The 19,893-nt window shown below is 41.0% G+C and overlaps 1 protein-coding gene across 2 annotated transcripts in view; it reads right to left on the bottom strand.

Moving 5' to 3' along the window:
- The window catches only part of CDC14B (cell division cycle 14B), a 53,438-nt gene that overhangs the window by 22,943 nt on the left and 10,602 nt on the right, over positions 1-19,893 (bottom strand). The window contains exons 1-3 of one of the 2 annotated variants that reach the window (XM_081940692.1): positions 8,174-8,932; positions 6,293-6,386; positions 1,950-2,025 (exon numbers count right to left, since the gene is read on the bottom strand). In XM_081940692.1, coding sequence (XP_081796818.1) covers positions 1,950-2,025; positions 6,293-6,386; positions 8,174-8,219 — 216 coding nt within the window. In that variant the 5' untranslated portion in view covers positions 8,220-8,932. Of the gene's footprint in view, positions 1-1,949; positions 2,026-6,292; positions 6,387-8,173; positions 8,933-19,893 lie in introns of those variants that run through there. The other variant, XM_081940691.1, reaches the window with a different exon arrangement.

The raw sequence follows: 19,893 nt of genomic DNA, 5'->3' as shown, positions 1-19,893 counted from the left end.
AGAAGTCGTTCCATGACAACATCCACTATAAAAAGAGAATGTGGCACATGGATTCTTATATATAACAAAAGGACAGCAAGAGAAAAAAAATTAACATTCAAATTAATATTTTAAGTCATGTTCCTTTAAGTGTAGTCCAAAGACCCCTAGGGGCCTCCTAAGACCCTCTCAGGAATTCACCATAATTGGAATTATTTGCTACATATTAAAGACATTTGTAAAAATTTAAAACATCATTTTTCTCATTATTTTTTGTGTTAGAAATTAGCACCTTTTGAGAAATATTTTATTTATGTTAATATCTAATGCATTTATTATTATTTTTACATAATTCCACATAATGATTCCAAATAGCCTTCAAATATATCAATTTACATTTTTAATATGGCAAATATTAATAAATATAATCCATACAAATAAACATTATTTCATTCATAATTTTTTAAAATTGGGAAGGTATCCTGAGAGCAAAAAATTTAAGAAACAAAATTTTAAACAACCACTAGCTTAATGAAATAATTTAGAAGGTTCCAGCATGCTTCAGTAATTGGTTCATTCAACATTTTCGACTCAATTGTAGAATGAAATTACTATAGAGCAATGTTTCTCAACTTTGCTGATTTAACGTCCAACTAATTTACAAAGTGGTTTAAGATGCATTAATTACTTTCCTGCCTGTGAGGAATCATTATTCATGTACAGCAGGAAAGGGACAGACACATACTGACATAACCTAGAACATACAGGGATTATATCCCTAAAGATGTGTATCTATAAAAAGGCCAGTTTTAAAGAATACTAGATCACTGAAAGCATAATTACCATGAAAGCAAATTTTGCAGAGTAACTTGAATAACAGAATTCAAGAATTAGGCAATATTTTTGAATTCCATACTAATAACTCTTCAGCTGAAAATCTTAAAACTACAGCTGAATGTTGAATAAAAGATTTTCATATTTCAATGGAATTTCAAAAACTGAATTAAAATATACTGTTACACAATAATACAAAGTACTTTTGATATTTTTAAATATAAATTATATTTTAATAGATTAATAGTAAGTAATTCGATGCTGCATAAAACATCTGGAAAATAGTTTGAATTATGTTTGGTGATTTTAGAAGTTCCAGTGGTTTTTAGAATGCCACATATTGCAGTAGTGTCAATTATTACTGACATTATGGATACTACTTTCACATGAAAATAACTGGCTAGTTACCATGCAGCTCTGTCAGCTGTTGCATGTGACTATTTACAACGAAGAGAGAGAGAGAGAAATTACAAGCTATTTATTTGCATTATGACACAACTGATGAAAACAAACATAGTAACCAAAAACTATTTCATTTTCAGAGGGATCATGAAACGGGAACAGATTTCATTCCAGCAATTTATTTATACATTAAAGTACATTTCCATAAAATATAAGAACTGTATTTTCAGTATTATGCTTTATATAATAAGTTGACTAAAATATTCAAGAATGTGAATAACTATGAATATGCACAAGCTGTTAAAAATATAGTAAAGAAATTTCCTTCTGTAACTAAAAGCCAGATATTGATAATCAGCCACTCCAATGTATTCCAGGGAAGAGATCCAACATTTTTCTCAATACGTTTCTTCTGCTCCTGATAACTAGGACTTCAAGTTTTATAAGTTTACATTTCTGCCTTTAATCATTAGCCACATCATGAATTCAAAATTACTCATACTCTGAAATAAAATCTAAAACTGATCATGTATTTTCCCACTCTTCTGGAAAACATATTCTCCTTCAGTAGAGTAACTACAGTGCCCAAATACTGTAAATCTTCATTTTATTATTTCTTCTGGGTGGGGAGTATACAATAATAAAAAAGTGCAAATACGACAAATAGAAAAGAATGTTCACTTCCTCTAACATTTTACAAAGAAACTGAGAATGACCAAACTATTAAATGTTACCTTTAATTTTTTATTTAGCTTGCAACAGTATCTGTAAATCATTGCCAGATTGAGAGGGCCAAAATCTGCATAGAAGCTTGGAAAAAGGGAGGGGAAAGGAGAAGAGAAGGATAGGGAAGGGAAAAAAAAGAACTTATTGAAATGTCTGTTTAAAAAAAAAACCACATTCTCTCAACACACTCCCACTTCAGCTACTTAAGATTTTAATAAATAGGCATTATAACTGGCACATTCCCATCTCTTTCAATATAACCATTGAAACACAATTTAATTAATGGTGGGAGGGGGAAAAATCTTGCAAGTTTTACATAGATTGCCAAATAAGTCAGCAACATCTCCTAGATTATGAAGTCAATAAATGGTGAAACCATTTTAGAATAGGTAATGCAACATTTTGTAGGCATATCTTCAATTAAAATGTAAAAGTGACTAATTCAACAGTACACACATAACATGCTGCAAATAGATCAGACTACTAAGGATAGTGTAAGCCTGAAGTATCAACTCACAAAAGAGAGCTAATTGACTGCATGATTCATTGATTGGAGCTTGTTTCTCTGTATATGCCAATAGGCTTGGTGTTTTAACTGACCCACTTCTTCATTGTATGCAATTGAAAAAGGATCTACCGATGCAGAAATCAGAATGTTAATCATGGCTAAATAGGGAAAATACTATTTAGAGGATCTTATGGCAGGTTATAATGACAGAGAGGCACTAAAGGAATAACTAATATGACAGTAGCTAAAAGTGAGATTATAAAGCCAGGTCATCATTTGTACCATTCTGATCTTCAGGAGAATACAAAGAAACATGTCCATGAGTCATGCAGAGTATACATATCCCAAATGGTATGCCTCAATTTATGGATGAACGATGCTTAAGTATAGATTTTCTTTTCAGAATTCTACAATCAACTCTGTCACATAAGATGGTTGGGAGAAAAAACCAGTCCAAACAAACAATACCTAAGTTAGAACTATTTATAGTTTTGCTTCGCATCCATGATGGATATATTTTCTGGGAATAATATGCAAGTTTGAATATTTTTAGTCAATTAATGATATCTAGGGCAAAACATTTCACAACTGAGAAAACCCTAAACCTAGAGTAGACTTTCCCATTGTATTCCTTCAGATGTGTTGAGTTCAACTCCCACAATTTCCAAATAACTAGAGAGAACTAGAATAAGGATAGCATCTAAACATTTCAGCCATATAGATGACAATTTCTCGGGCAGCCTAATGCTCAAACAGCTTGAAAACTGAACAACCGATTGCTCTTACCGGTAGCAGAGTGAAATGTTATGAGAAAACCATTTAACAGGTCTTGTCTGAATTGACACTTAGAATTGTTTTCTACCAATTTTTCTGGACTGCAGGCCTTTTCTAATATAATTCAACTGATTCATATTATTAAAATGAATTGAAGTCTGTAGTTTCAACCCAGTCAATAATTTCAACTGTCTCAGGGTAAATACAAAATTTTTGATCTCTGTAAAAATAACTCTCCTTAAAGCGATGGTGAAATACCATGGAAAGTTAGGAAATATTTTTGCGTCTATCCAGCAAAATAACACTGCAACACCATTTTCACTTGTAATAAATGCAACAATGTTACACATTCCCATATTTGTAATTTCTGGAGGCCAATAATGAGAATACTGTATTCCAACAGAAGATCGTCTCTTTATTTCAACTGCTTTTCATTCAAAGATATACAATCCAAGCCACAATTCCCTACTTGGGACTTCCAGATGTACTGGATTTCCACTGCCATTAACATTAACGTTTATCTGGAGGGTAAGAGAATGCTTGATAGGCCACAAGTTTCCCTGTGTAAATTTATGAAACACAGATCTTGTTCAAGTATTTTCATTACAATAACTAATCAAGGAAGCATGCTTAGCCTCTGTAGTAGAAAATGTATTTCCCAACTGAACTTTCTGATTTTGGAAACAAAGAAGGACTGGACCTGATTAATACTTGGATGGAATACCATTAAGTTATAAGCTAGACTGGGAAGTAACAGAAAAACCATCCTAAAAGAATGCAGTGGCAAATTATTTCCATTTTGTTGTTAAGACAGCTACATGGAAATGTTTATGAAATTACCAGAAGTAAAAGCTCAACTCAATGGAGACTGTGGAGATGGATATTTACCATTATTCTTCCATTTAACATGAAACATGATTCTTCGACATAAATCATGCTTCAGATCAGTTAAAAATACAATAATAATTTTAAAACATCACAATATTTACAGAGTTAAAAGAAACAAATATATAAATTTGCTTCCAGGTTTACACCTTAGAAAAAAATCTTAACCATTCTTAAACTCTTTGAAATTCTTCTTTTTTTGGCCTAGTATTCTAGAAAGGACATACTGTAATTAAGTTAAAAACCTAAAACTTAAAATGCTCTTTCTCACTTCTGGCTTTCCATTTTTCAGTTCTTGGACAACATTGATGGATACAGATGCTAGATCCTTACTCTACAATAATGAGTTCTATTTCAAATGAGCCTTCTTGACTGCTATATAATGTTCATTTAGAAAAATAATATGTATACAGTACTACGAAAGCTTTAAACAAGCTTCAAGCAATCTCATCATATAAATTAAGTAATATTTGTGCAATAGAAGTCGTGCAAATACTTAGCATTAGTACCAGTATTTAGTACTCAGTAGAACTAAAATAAAAGGAACATAAATCAGGTTCCTTTTATTTATTTACAAAGAAATAAAGCAAAAATACATTTCCTTATTTATTGTAAACTTTTCTGCTTCCCTTTCCACCGCCACTAATTTTAGCTGCTAATTATTCCAACTGAATTTTATAAAATTACTTCTTCTGAGCCATATGATTCACTATGGCACTCCCTAAGTATTTGCCAAGTCCTCCTGACTGTTGCTTTTTAATTTAAAAATTGAGAAAGGAAATAAATATGCTGGAGCAATTTGATATTCTGTTTTTCAGAAATGCAATCAATCAGCTTAAGGTGGTTTTTTCAGTAAACACTATATTTTGAGACAGCAAGTATACTCATACTGTCTTCCTATATTATCACCTCATGCTTCGCAACCATGCAACCCCTCAAGATAGAGCCAGATTGGTGTAGTGGTTAAAGCACCAGGCTAGAAAATGGGAGACCTTGCATTCAAATCCCATCCCAGGCACTTTCTCTCAACCCTAGGAAGGAGGCAAGTGCAAAATAATCCCACCCAAGATAGATTTCTTTAATTATGTTTGCAGTACCCCAGATATAGGTAGTCCTCAACTTACAACCATAATTGATTCCAAAATTTATGTTACTAAGTGAGAAATATGTTGTGAGTTTTAGCCCATTTTATGATTTTTCTTGCCATAATTGTTAAGTGAATCACTACAGTTGTTGAATTAGTAACACAGTTGTTAAGTGAATCTGGCTTCCCCATTGACTTGGCTTGTCAGAAGACTGAAAAGCTGATCACATGACCTTGGGACATTGCAACTGTCATAAATATTGAACCAGTTGTCAATCATCCGAATGCAAATCAAGTGACCAGGGGGATGCTGCAACAGTCATAAGTGTGAAAAATGGTCATTAGTCACTATTGTCAGTGCACTTTTAATTTTGAACAGTCACTAAATGAATCTCTAAATCGCTGCCTCTCTATATACACCAATAGGCTTGTTGTTTTAACTGACCAACTTTTTCACTGTATCTAACTGATAAAGGATCTACAGATGCAGAAATTTCTGAAAACATGTATTTGAAAATATGAAAATCTTCTAATTTACTACATTTTAGTAGTTTTTCAATAAGCATTTCCTATCTTATTAGAAAACAGGATTCTAGGAATATTCAGTTTAAAGTAGACTTGACTGCTTTATTCCAAATTCAATACAACTTCTTTTCAAAGCAAAAAATATCAACCAAACTTCATGTTTCAATTTCAATTGTTGAACTGAACCATTTTTAATCGACTAAGATGTTATATACCATAGCAATCAACATATAATCAAATATATAAAATTCTCTCTCTCTCTCTCTCTCACACACACCCTAAAGTACAATGAAATCACACCAATATTCCTTGTCACAAGTAATGAGGGCCTACAAACTATGTGAGTAAAATTTATGATAAATAAGGTTATGTGATTACTATACACAAATAATGTGTATCATAAACGATGCTTTTAGAATCAAAGATTTCTAACTGACCACAATTGGCCAATGATAGAAGACTAGATACTTATTATATTTATTTTATCAGAAAACTTCGCAATGTATTTTTATATATGCTGTTGCTCTTATTTTTTATTTCTGTCTTGCAGAAAAAGGGAATAATATTATACTTACTTTTCATACACAAATTCATCATCTATGCAGAAATAGTGTGTACTTGTACTACCGCTTTTTGGTTTATGGAACAGAATGGCAAAATAAAGACGATCTGAAATTGAAAACAAAAACACCAAAATTGTATTTATAATGAACACAAAGACAATTGTAGAAAATGGGTTGATAGATTTATCTGTTTCTTTTTAGCCAAGTTATACAACAGCAAAAATAAAAACTTCTATTCGGAATCTGATGCTTTCAGAAAATTTGCAGTATAAGCATTAATAACTATTCAATGTGGCATAGAGGATGAACTGTTAAATTTGGATATAAGAAATTCAAATTCATAACCTGAGTTGTCAAAAAGAACTCTTACCTATCTCACTGAAACTACAATCCTTTTCTGTGCAACATTAAGATAATTATTTACATGAATCATGTGAAGGAACATTACAATTCAGCTGTATTTATGGGATACTTTTGAAATTACTGGCATCACTTCCTAACACGTTAGAAATAGAATTATGCAGTAAAAGTTTGGTCAATGGTTAAATCACCAGGTTAGAAACTTGTACGTTTGTAAGTTTCTTTCATAAACAAAGCACTGTTTTGTTAATTATACTATTGACGTTAGAGTGCATGACTTCTGATTCCACCTTATGCATGAAAGCCAGCTGGGTGAGCTTGGGCCAGTCACTCTCTCAGCCTAACCTACTTCACCGGGTTGTTGTGGGGAAAATAGGAGGAAGGAGTATTATGTTATTATATTAGATATGTTTGCTGTCTTGGTATTTATAAAAAAACAATAAAGGTGAGATAAATCAATCAATGTCAACACATTTTTTCCAATCTTGGCAATTTCCATGTTGGAAACTTTTAGTGCTTCAAAGAATGGCAAAAGTCCACTGTTGGTAGCTACTACATGTATAGAGTGTCTCTTGCAGATATATTCATGTTGCTTAGTCATACACACTAAATACAACGCAACTATGTTAACATGGTCTCTAAGCAGAACTGCAGAAGGGGCACAGCCTTGCAATTCTATCCTTCCCATGACTAAGAGATTTTAAATTACTATCAGTGACAGTTGTTAGGATTTTTTTCAAACAGAGGAAAGTCTGGCAGGAAATACAGATTAAAAAATAGCGGCTAAGACATAATTCAGCTCTAATTGGTTGGAAAAAGTCTGAAATCTAAGTGGGGAAAAAACATAAAGATGAGAGATATTTTTAGAACTCTCTCTTAAAAGCAAAGAAACTTTTATAAATTGCACAAAAACAAAAACTGAACAATGCATTTATTCTGAATAAAGAAGTTCCACAGACTGCTTCATGATTTGTTACATTATTTCCATGTAAATATGGTTTTGCTACAACCATACAGTACAAGCACAAAACTATCTATAATAAATAAATAGTTATTGAAAAGCACTTAAGCTTACATATCACAGCATGTGGAAATCCTAACAAATTCAAAAATGTTGCCCACACAATGGCACACAGAAAATTATATATGGGCGGGCAAGGAAGCCAATAGACACATCAGCAACTGCTGTGGTGATTCGCAATTTTGGGGAGCTTTGTGGAACAGACTAATAGCCCTACAGACACAACGATTCCACTTACTCCGAAGATTTAAAGGGCTTAAATTCCGACAAAGACAGAGGCAGAAAAAGTTCTTTGTTGTGCAAAATACCTGCGGCACCTTGTTTTGTTTTAAACCGTTTACCCTGCATCAAAGGAAAGAACTTGAAAACCCACAACGAGTGAGCTTATAGTTGGCCTCTCTCCCCACTTGGCGGAAAACTTCTGCCTGTTCAGTCAGAATTTTAAACGCACCATAGGGGAAAGCCATTCTCCACCCCCGCCTTTCCTTTTTAAAGCTCCGCTGCTTGCTTACCTTTAACTAACTCCGCGCAGAAGGGCAAGCGCTTGGCGGCGTTCATCTCCGTTTATCAACATTCAACCGGAAAAACCAGGGACTGGGCGAGCAGCGGTACGGAGCTGCTGGAAATGGCTGCTTGCGGAGGTCGCTGCTGACTTTTGCAGCCGCGGTCGGAAACTCCAAAATCTCTCCCTCCCTCCCTCCTCGGAGTACTAACTGCAACGTCCCTACTCTTGCTTTCAAGGGGGGGGGGGAGAGAAAGCAGCGCCAACTCGAACGCCAGGGCTAGGGGCGCTTCGAAAAAAGGCGCCACAAGATCCTCTTCCACCTAAGCCTTTCCCCCTCTGAGTTTACTGCAGCTTCTTTCTTCAACACGCAGCTTCCAGAGGGCCGCCAGTCCTTCCCGCGCGCTTTCTCCAGCTCCAAATCCCCCTGATTTGTTCGGCCCAAGGAGCAATTCCCAAACGTCGGCCCGCCGCGCTTGCCTGCAAAGGGGCCTCAAGAGCGCGCGTCGGGCGTCCCAGCTTTTCCGAACGCGCCTCCGCTTCTGTCAAAGGCGCCGACGAATACTTTCCCAACAATCATTAACGCGTCCCCTTTCTTCAGCCAAGGAGGCAGCTCTCGAAAGCTTCGCACCGAGAAGCGGCCATTGGCTGGGCGAAGGAAGCAAACAGAGCCCCTCCTTGCCAACCGCTGGCCACCTCGCACTGCAACCAAGGGCCTTTGCCCAGTCTAGGAGCCTCCCTGAAACCTCGGCCTGGCCTAGTTCCTCCTGGGAAGAATGGAAGATTTTGGTCACTGCCTGGCCTCCGGTTTTGTTGTGTGTCTTTTTTGTGCCATTCTGGCAGAAAACTACACCCGCCCGACCGCAAACACGCTTAGCAACACCATCGCGTGTGGAACCAGGCCGAATTGTAAAGGCGCTTGAAAAAGGATCACAAAAATGATCTTAACTCCCGGTGTGTGGAAGTGGTGCCTGCCCACGCACCACAAGCACTTTCTGCATTTTTTTTGGTTAGTCATGCTGAGACACCAAGTTGATTTCAAACGTTGAACAAGCACTGGTACATCTGATACAAAAAAGCGCTAGATAGTTTATTTAAAAATTGCTTATTTTTCAGAAGCCTTTATGGGGGGAAAACAAATGGAGCAATTTGTTCGTTTACAACTCTCTAACAACTAACTCAGAGGTCTTCAAATTTGGCAACTTTAAGACTTGTGGACTTCAACTCCCAAAATTCTAGGAGTTGAAGACGACAAGTTTTAAAGTTGCCAAATCTGGGGACCCTTGAAAATCAAACAGATAAATTATTGTTTGCATTTGAGATTACATCTGAGCAAGAACTGTTAGTAAACCAACAATGGGCAAGCCCAAGCCCTATCTGCAGAATAAGATCAATAATCTCCAAAGTCTACAGTAAAGTTGTAATTACACCACGAAGGGCTTTAAACTATTCATATTAAGACCATAGTACAAAAAATAATTATTTGGCACTGCAGTGCAAATGTCATAGTTGTAAAGGATAGCTCATATCACAGATTCAATAACGTGTTGCAGTAACATGGAATAACCATGGAATAAATTGAATGCTTCATTTTCTAGTTGCAACAATGCTCACAGATGTCAGTACATAGTTATCTGTATATTGATATACAGTATACAAATACAATAGTATTTCCTAATACCAGTATCAATATATTATTAAACTCTCATCCAGATCTAGGAGTCTCCATGAACTCTAAATGTGAAAGGAAGGTGTACACATAAGAACTACTACTACTGAATGGAAAGTATAATACAAGACTAGTTAAATTATCATAAAAAGGGCAAAAGACCTATGGCATTTGTCATTATGCATTATGCTCATAACTTCAATTTTATTTTTAAATAATTTTATATTATGTTTGGAGGAAAGTGTGCAGTAGGGTCTGTCTTACGCTGAGTACTCTTCAATATCTTCATCAATATTTACACGGGATAAAAGGCAAACTCATCAAATTTGCAGATAACATCAAACTGGCAGGAATAGACAACATCCCAGGAGATAACCTCAAGGTACAAAAGGATCTCAACAGACATTGATCCCTACCCCTATCTAACAAAATGAAATTACATGGTGAGAAAAGTTAAGTTCTTAAGACAAGAAAAACCAAATGCACAGGTATAGAATAGATGGTACTTAGCTCAATAGTAGTAACTGCTAGAGTGACCTTGGAGTCCTAGTGGACAATCACTTAAATATGAGCCAGCAACATGCTGCAGCTGCCAAAAAAGCCAATGCAATCCTAGGCTGCATTAACAGAGTGGTAGAATCAAGATAACAAGAAGTGTTAATACCACTTTATAATGTCCTGGTAAAACCACACTTGAAATAATGCAACCTGTTCTGGTTGCCATGATATAAAAAAGAAGTTGAGACTCTAGAAAGAGTGCAGAGAAGAGCAACAAAGATTAACTATGGGACTAGACGCTAAAACATACAAAGAATGGAATTGGGCATCTCTAGTTTAATGAAAAGGATGAGGGGTGATATAATAGTATTCCAATATCTAAGGAGCTGCAACAAAGAAAAGGAAGTCAACCTATTCTCCAAATCACCTGAAAGCGGAACAAGCAGCAATAGATGGAAACTAATCAAGCAGCGAACCAAACTAGAACTAAGGAGAAATTTCCTGATAGAATAATTAATCAGTGGGTTGACTTGACTCCAGAAGTTGTGCATGCTCCAACACTGGGGGTTTTAAAGAAAAGATTGGACAACCATTTGTCTGAAATGTTACAGGGTTTCCTGCTTGAGTTGGGGGTTGGACTAGAAGACCTCCAAGGTCCCTTCCAGCTCCTTTATTCTGTTAATATTTAATTCAGTAATTCAGATAGATGGGGGACATACAGAGAAATGTACTGAAGATCAGCAAGGTTGATATGGGAAATGGAGAATGAAGTATTCAAAATTCCCTTTTATTTCAATGTAAAGATTAACATATTGATTACATTAATTTTTATAAAACAGAGTTCACCTGATGTGTTTTATATTTCAGATGCTGTGTACATAAATCTTACCCCAGAATATTCAGAGGGAAATGGGAATGTTATTTATGGTGGTAATGATCAATTAATTGATCATTCAGAAAGTTGTTGGATAATATAATATAAACCTCCTTGCTTTGGTTATATTGTAACTCATTATGTGTTGAAAAATCACTTTCAATGAACTATAAATATTGAAGAGACCTGCAAAAATTAAGATGACCAGTAGAAGGAAGCATAATGTTAGCTTTTTAAAAAAATCTGTTTGTGGTCATTTGGTGGTTGTCTGATTTTTTTTTGCGGAAAAGTTTTCATTCATTTTGTGTAGTAAAGGTAGTTCTCGACTCACAACCACAATTGAGCCCAACATTTCTGTGGCTAAGTGAGGGATTTGTAAAGTGGGTTTTGCCCCAGTTTACAACCTTTCTTGGCACAGTTAAGTGAATCACTGCAGTTGATTAGTAACTTGATTGCTAAGTGAATCTGGCTTCCCCATTAACTTTGCAGCTGGAAGGTTGCAAAAGGTGATCACATGACTCCAATGTGACACAGCAATGATCATAAATATGAACCAGTTGCCAAACTTCATGATCATGGGGATGCTGCAAATGTCATAACTGTGGAAAAAAAGTCCTAAGTCATATTTTTTAGTGCCATTGTAACTTTGAACGGTCACTAAACGAACTGTTGTAAGTCAAAGGCTTACATGGGAGAAGAAAACTGGATGTGGTCCCAATTCCACAAAATATAACTGTTTAAAATAATGCTTTTAAAATTCTGCATCAATCTATCATCTACTTATTATTATTTTAATAGTCTAGTAGGCAATAGTCCTTAAATACACACAAATATTGCATATTTATTTTTTATGCCTAAGGCTCATTTCTGTTTCAAACAAGTGATAATAGTAATATGTTAGTTGCAGCATACTTAAGATGCTAAGTGTAGCGTGTGGAAGAATTTCAGGGTGTAATTTTTTTAAAAACCACTCATATTATTTTTTAATCTCTTCATATCTCTATTACTATGAAACAGACTCAATAATTTTGTTGTCTTTTTAAAGTACACAATAACATTGCAGTTGCGCTCCAGAAAACTTACAAGTTCTGTACTTCTCAGATATGACATATTTCTTCAGCAAGATCAAATCTTGTCCCTCTCAGTAGTAAAATCTTGCTCCTCCCAGTAGTACAGTAGGGCTAGGTCTGCATCCAGCTACCGCAAGACGTAAGGCACATGCTGCAAGGCACAGCTAGGCACAATGGTTCCCCAAAGTGCCAACCAATCCAAGGAAGAAAGAAGTTGTGTGAGCCTTGTCATAGTTTAGGTGACTGTTACTTGTCTGTACAAAGCCACTGAGTAACTGTTGTCCTTTGACGGTTACATGAAAAGTTGGATGAGCTTTGTCATTACTAAATGAAAAGCTTTTGAATTTCACAGGGATGACAGCCAATATAGAATAGCATTAAATGTGATCACTATATCTTTGACCTCCTTTCTTTCAGAAAAAGAAAAGACCAAGCTACTACTGCAGACTGAAAGAATACTACATAATTTGAGGGGAATACCTGGCTTTCTTAAAAGGCAAGGTGTTAAAATACAACGATTCCTGAAAGACTTCTGAAAGATTAAGCTCATGCAGTCAAAGGTACATGTTGTGAATCTTGAAATTTTGTCCCAAAGGGCTGGTCAGTAGAATGAAATAATCCATAAGAAGCATAGATATCTGCTTGTTTTTCACTGCCTAAATTGGACACAGAAAGGGCATTCCATCTTAAAGGAAGGCACCATCCTAGTCTCTCCCAATTTTCAACTTCCGGTATTTCTAAAACGCTAACATCACTATTCTTGTTTCACGTCTTCAGTATGGTTTATATATAATAATGGTTCTAAATTGCATATCACAGCCAATGGTCAAGCTATATACAACATTGTTTAACTTTTGACTTATTGACTAAGCCAGAGTGACTGTTACACACTTAATACTAAGTCTTGGTTTACAAAGTACAATGACTAGATAATGTATACGTACCATGCAGTGGTGGGTTCCTCCCGGATCGCGCGCGCTCCCTTTCAGCGCTCCACCTGGCTTGCGCGCTCCCTTTCAGCGCTCCACCTGGCTTGCGCGCTCCCTTTCAGCGCTCCACCTGGCTTGCGCGCTCCCTTCCGGCGCTGAAACCGGAAGTACAGTTTTGCCCGGCCCTGGCGAAGCAACGACGCCTGCCTGCGCTCCACCAGCTCGGCTGGGAACGGAGATGTTTCCTCAGCGGAGCGGCTCCGCTCCGCTGAGGAAACATCTCCGTTCCCAGCCGAGCTGGTGGAGCGCAGGCAGGCGTCGTTGCTTCGCCAGGGCCGGGCAAAACTGTACTTCCGGTTTCAGCGCCGGAAGGGAGCGCGCAAGCCAGGTGGAGCGCTGAAAGGGAGCGCGCAAGCCAGGTGGAGCGCTGAAAGGGAGCGCGCAAGCCAGGTGGAGCGCTGAAAGGGAGCGCGCGCGATCCAGTGCGATCCAGCAGGAACCCACCACTGGTACCATGCGAAGGAAAAAAAATCAAACAACCTGTTATAGTTAGTATCCAAACTGTGTTAAGGCTATAAATCAGTGGTTTAAATCAGAGGTGTCAAACCCAATCGCATCGGAGGCAGTATCATGATGTATTGGGATTTTTTTTTGCCTTTGTGGAGCCTTGGTGGGTGTGGCCTGCATGGGCTGTATCCAGCCTGCTGGCTGCCAGTTTGACAGGCCTGGTTTAAATGCTTTAATAGCTATTACCATAGTATATATGACTAATATAGGTAGACTTCTGAAAGCATAACAACTGTCCTGTTTATGAACCATCTGAAGTTACAGCTGCACTCTAACTTTATGACCAGTCCTCGCATCTATGACTATTGCAGTTCTGGTTCTTGCATTTACAACCATGCCCATCGTCCTATGATCTACATTTAGGTGCTTGGCAACCAGTGGGCATTTAAAATCATAAATTGCGGTCACATGATGTCCCACTTAATAACCCATGGTGACTTGCTTAATATAACCAAATGGGAAATGATATAGTAAATCCATCATGGGCCTATGATACTTTGCTTAGCAATTGTAGTGTTTAGCAACCGAGTCCCTGAACCCAATTGTGCTGGTTGCTAAGTGAGGATTATCTGTAAGGAAAATATTTATGAAATCCTACCCACAAGGCATATTTTATTTCTTTGTAATATGTTTACTTCTTTATTAAAATAGATCATTCAAGTTTAAAATTACTTCTTTAAATTACTATACAAAAAGATAGAGTGCTAAATCAATTATCAATATTTGCAGAGTAATAACTGCAGTTAGAAAGTGTTTAATGTTTCATGAAAAAGCTTTGCAGTAATCAAAACAGGCAATGCAGAACAATTTCCTTGAATAATAGAATACTTTGTATTAAGTAATGGAAAATGTACATTTACAACATAACTTAGACTCAATATTGTGTACACTTAACAGTAAGCAAACAAGAGTTTATGGGCCCTATTTCTGAATTAACAATCCATGGGATTGCTTGTTTATGTTTGTTTTCCTCAGGGCCAATATGGCTATTAGATGTTTAAAAAATTCTGCATTCATCAGAAAGATACAAAAAAGATAATGTGGTCTTACAAAGAGCACAGAGAAAAGCAACAAAGATGATAACAGGCCTGGAGGCTAAATCGTACAAAGAACAGCTAAGGGAACTAGGCATGTTAAACCTAATGAAGAGAAAGCTCAAGGGAGACATGATAGCAGTCTTTCAAAACTTGAATGGCTGTCATAAAGAAGAGGGAAGATTTATTCTCTATAGCACCTGAGGACAGGACAAGAAGCAATGGAAACCTGTTAGAAGGAGATTCAAGCTGGAAATAAAGAGAAATCTCCTGACAGTAAGAACAATTAAAATCAATGGAATCTTAATTCAATTGCTACAGGTTTTCAAAAGACTGACAGCCATTTGTCTCAGATGATATAAAGACTCCTGCCTTGGACAAGGGGCTGGACGAGAAGACCTCCAGTATCCCTTCTGATTCTACGATTTTAAGAACCATAGAAAACACATATTGTGTTTTTTAAGATTTTTACAGCTCGCTTCCAACTTGTCCAAATTTAATTCAGCCATTTCCTTTTGTTATTAAATGGGTATTGCTAGTTCAATGCATATGCACTCCACTTTTAAGATGCTGAAAAAATCCCCATGACCTGCAATAAAATTCATTCTTCCACTCTTATCTTGCCCTGACTTCTGATAGGTTCCTGAAATGCAGATCTATAAAATTTAGTGAAAATATTTCTATCTATTTTAATAGACTCCTAAAAAGAGCGTTGGTCTTACCTGAACATGTCTTTTCATTGTGGTAGGGGGAGTCATCACGTGTGGGTATTCTCATAGCCTGATTGGTCCAAAGACTGAGAGCAAACGCTTAAATACTCTTGGCTTTCCTTTCCTTCCCAGTTCCTCGAAGGCGAACAGCAGAACTGAAACAATAAACACAAACAACACAACCCCCCTCCCCGGAGGGACCCCGGGCTCCCCTTGGCCCCAACATCAAATAAGGGCGGGTCGTGACGACTCCCCCTACCACAATGAAAAGACACGTTCAGGTAAGACCAACGCTCTTTTTCCATTGTGGGAGGGGGAGTGGTCACGTGTGGGACATACCAAAGCCCAGTCCCAAGGGAGGGATACCTAATCCAAAAAAACTATGGCCCAAGGGGAGTATCTGCTACCACCCTTTGTAACACTCTTCTCCCAAAGGCCGCATCCGCCAAAGCAAACAAATCCAGACGATAATGTCTGATAAATGGTGTCGGGGACACCCAAGTGGCGGCCCGACAGATGTCCTCAAGGGGGGCCCTAGTGGCCCACGCCACCGTAGTCGCGGCACTTCTAGTGGAGTGGGCCGTTATCCCTGAAGGAACGGGACGCCCTGCTGCCGCATACGCCTCTTGGATGGCTTGACGCAGACAACGGCCAATAGTGGCCGAAGACACCCTAGCGCCCAAGGTCCTAGGTTGAAAGGACACAAATAAGGCCTCCGACCTGCGGAACTCAGCCATCCGCCGGAGGTAAATGCGCAAGGCTCGACGAACATCAAGACGGTGCCAGAGCCGTTCCCTATCTGAAGACGGACCCAGGCAAAAGTCCGGGAGAACAATCTCCTGGGCCCTGTGAAACGGAGTGTTTACCTTCGGAAGAAAGGTAGGGTCAAGCCGAAGCACCACCCTATCCGAATGAAAATGGCAGAGGTCATCTTTGGATGATAAGGCGCCCAACTCCGAGATACGCCTGGCGGATGTAATCGCCACAAGAAAAACTACCTTAAGGGACAAGAACCTGAGATGAACCGACCTAAGCGGCTCGAACGGGGCCCCCGTTAAGGCTCTGAGGACCAGGGGCAGGTCCCACGTGGGGAACCTGTGGACAGGGGGAGGCCGGAGATTAGCCACCCCCTTGAGAAACCTCTTGACCAGGGGAAAATGAGCTAGCGAAGAGTAGCCCACTCCCCCCAGAACTGACAATAGAGCGGCCACCTGACCGTGGTGTTGGGAGACAGACCGCTCTCTAAGCCCTTCTGCAAGAAATCTAAGACATTAGGAATGGTGGCTCTAGTCGGGGAGACCTGATTGTGGGAGCACCACCTCACGAACGCGTCCCAAGTTGAGTTGTAGATGCGATTTGTGGATGGACGCCTGGAAGCCTCGATGGTGCGGATGACCCCCGAGGACAGCTGAGTCGCCCTCAGCAATCCCCGTTCAACAACCATGCGGTCAGATGAAGCCACTGGGGCTCCGGATGAATCAGGACCCCCTGGCGCAAGATCACCTCCTCCCGTGGAATCCTCCACGGAGGGGCCACCGATAGCTGGGTGAGATCCGCAAACCAAGGTCGCCTGGGCCAAAAGGGGGCCACCACTATGACCAGAGCCTTCTCCGCCACCACCTTCCTGATAACCCCCGGGATGAGCGGAATTGGGGGAAAAGCGTACAGGAGACCCGCCGGCCACCTGCTCCTGAGAGCGTCCGTCCCCTCCGCCCCCCGGGACTGAAAGCGAGTGAAGAACCGGGGCAGATGCGCGTTCGACGGAGATGCGAAGAGATCCACCAGGGGCGTGCCAAACCGCTGGCAAATCCTCTGGAAGAGGTCCGGATGGATCTGCCACTCGCCATTGTCCAGAGTGGCTCGACTCAGCCAATCCGCCTGATGGTTGGAGAGGCCGGAGATGTGCTCCGAGACCAAGGACAAGAGGTGTTTCTCTCCCCAGGCGCCCAGCCTCAGAGCCTCCAGCCAGAGTGCTCGAGACCGCGTCCCCCCCTGTCGGTTGATGTGGGCTTTGGTGGCCACATTGTCCGTCAGAAGGAGCACGTGCCGGCCCTCCACCGAGGACCGGAAGTGTTGGAGGGCGAGCCTGGCCGCCTTTAGTTCTAACCAATTTATGTTGTGGCGGAGGTCTGTCTGGGTCCACCTGCCCTGAGCCAGGCGGGAACCCACCAGAGCTCCCCACCCGAACAAGCTCGCGTCCGTGGTGACTGTCACTCTGTCCAGCTCCCAGAAGGAGCAGCCCATCTGAATGGCCGGAGACGTCCACCACCGAAGGGAAGCACGCACCCCTGCCGGAAGGCGAAGGGTACAGAGCGAGTTGCTCATCCGGTCCCTCTGTAATGGAATGAGCTCCCACTGCAGAGGGCGGAGATGGAGCCTGGCCCACGGAACTATCCCAATGCACGACACCATCTTGCCCAGCAACTGTGATAACGTGAGGGCAGAAATGGACCGACTTACGCGGACCTTTTCTGCCAGCTGGCGCAACCCATCCTGACGGTCCTGAGACAGACGCACCACCCCCTCCTCCGAGTCTATCACCGTCCCCAGATGAAGGATGCGAGTGGAGGGAGACAGATGGCTCTTGGGGAAGTTTACTGAGAACCCCAGGGACTGAAGAGTCCGGATAGTGAGCTGGATATCTGAGATCGCCCGCGGAAGGGATCCCGCCTGGACCAAGACGTCGTCCAGGTAACATTGTAGTCTCACTGGAACAGCCCGAAGGTGCGCTGCCAGAGCCGCCAGCACCTTCGTAAAGGTGCGGGGGGCCGAGGCCAGGCCAAACGGAAGAGCCCTGTACTAATAATGTTGGTTCCCGTGCGAGAACCGTAAGAACCTACGGTGAGAAGGGAAGATCGGGATGTGAAGATAGGCCTCTGTGAGGTCTACCGATGCCAGGAAATCCCCCTTCCTGATGCCCTGAAGAATAGACTTGAGTGATGACATTTTGAATCGTCTGTACACTAGGAAACGGTTCAGACGTTTGAGGTCCAGAATTGCTCGCCAACCCCCCGAACTCTTCGGAACCACGAACAGGTTTGAGTAGTGGCCCAGCCCCCTCTCCAAACGGGGGACTAACTCCACCGCCTGAATGTCCAGGAGATGTTTGATTGCCTGCTCCATCAGGCGGCGGCGCTCCAGGCTCCGAGATGGAGGGAACGATCTGAAGGAGTTCGGGGGTGTGGAGAGAAATTCTAACCTGAGTCCTTGGCGAACTGTGGACCTCACCCATGTGTCTGACGTGATGTCGTCCCAACGATCTGCGTAGAGGGACAGGCGGCCGCCTATGGGACGACTCGGGTTCGAGTCACTTCCCCCTACGGTACAGGCGACCGCCGCCCCCCCGAAAGGGCCATCGGGACTGATGCTGGAACCTATTCCTGTCCTGATAGGGCTGTCGCGAAAACTGTCTGTCCGACCTGAAAGAAGAAAAGCGTTGTTGGTGATCAAACTCAGATGCTCTATAAGACTGCCTGCGGTAAGGATGAGACCTATTCTCTGACTTTTTGGTAGAAGATGGAAGGACCTTCTTCTTGTCCTTATTTTCGACAAGAATCGGGTCGAGAGCCTCCCCAAAGAGGGTGGGGCCCTTGAACGGGGCGGCCGCCAGATCCCATTTAGCCTTACTATCCATCTGCCAATTACGCAGCCACAGGAGATGGTGAGAGGTCACCGAGGTGGCCAGGGCGCTGGACGCGAATTTTACTGCGTCCAAAGTCGCGTCCGTGGAAAATTCGGCAGCCGCAACGATCTTGAACAGATCTTGGTGCAACCGTTCGTCCTGGATCGGGATGCGATCCTGGAGCTGGTGTAACCACATGACCGTAGCCCGGTTGAAATAAGACGCAGCAGCCGCCGCCTTAATGGCCCACGCTGTGGCGTTAAAGTTCTTCCGCAAGGTAAGTTCAGCCCGTTTATCCTCGGGCTTCAACTTATCAGCCGCATCCCCAGACACCACTGGGGAAGAAGATACCAGGGCGGCCACCGGGGCGTCAATGGAGGGTAGCTGAATGGCACTCGCAAAGGTCTGCTCCACATTATAGAAGCGACGGTCATTGCTCCCGGGGTTAGGGAAATTGGAAGGACGAGACCACTGATTGGTCAGAACCTCCATGAACAAAGGGGGAGCCGGAATCTCAGCCTTGTTAGTGGCAGTGTTTGAAAACATGGCCATATCTGGGTCCCTTGGAGGAGGAACCGTAGGATCACCTGTGCCCACCTTGGTGGTCTTCCTAGCCTTGCTCAGAAGGATCTTGAACATGGCCGGGTGAAAGAGCCCCTTGGGAGGAGAACTCTTGGGCCTAGCAGTCTCCTCATCCTCAGAGAACCCCATACCTTGGGGATTCTCCTCCCCCAGGGCTGAGGCCTCGCTTACCATA

The sequence above is a fragment of the Natrix helvetica genome (genome assembly GCF_964273705.1).
Source record: "Natrix helvetica genome assembly, chromosome: 2".
In the NCBI taxonomy this organism is placed as follows: Eukaryota; Metazoa; Chordata; class Lepidosauria; order Squamata; family Natricidae; genus Natrix; species Natrix helvetica.
Note: the sequence above shows the minus strand (reverse complement) of the source record. Positions and strands in the feature narration are given on the sequence as shown.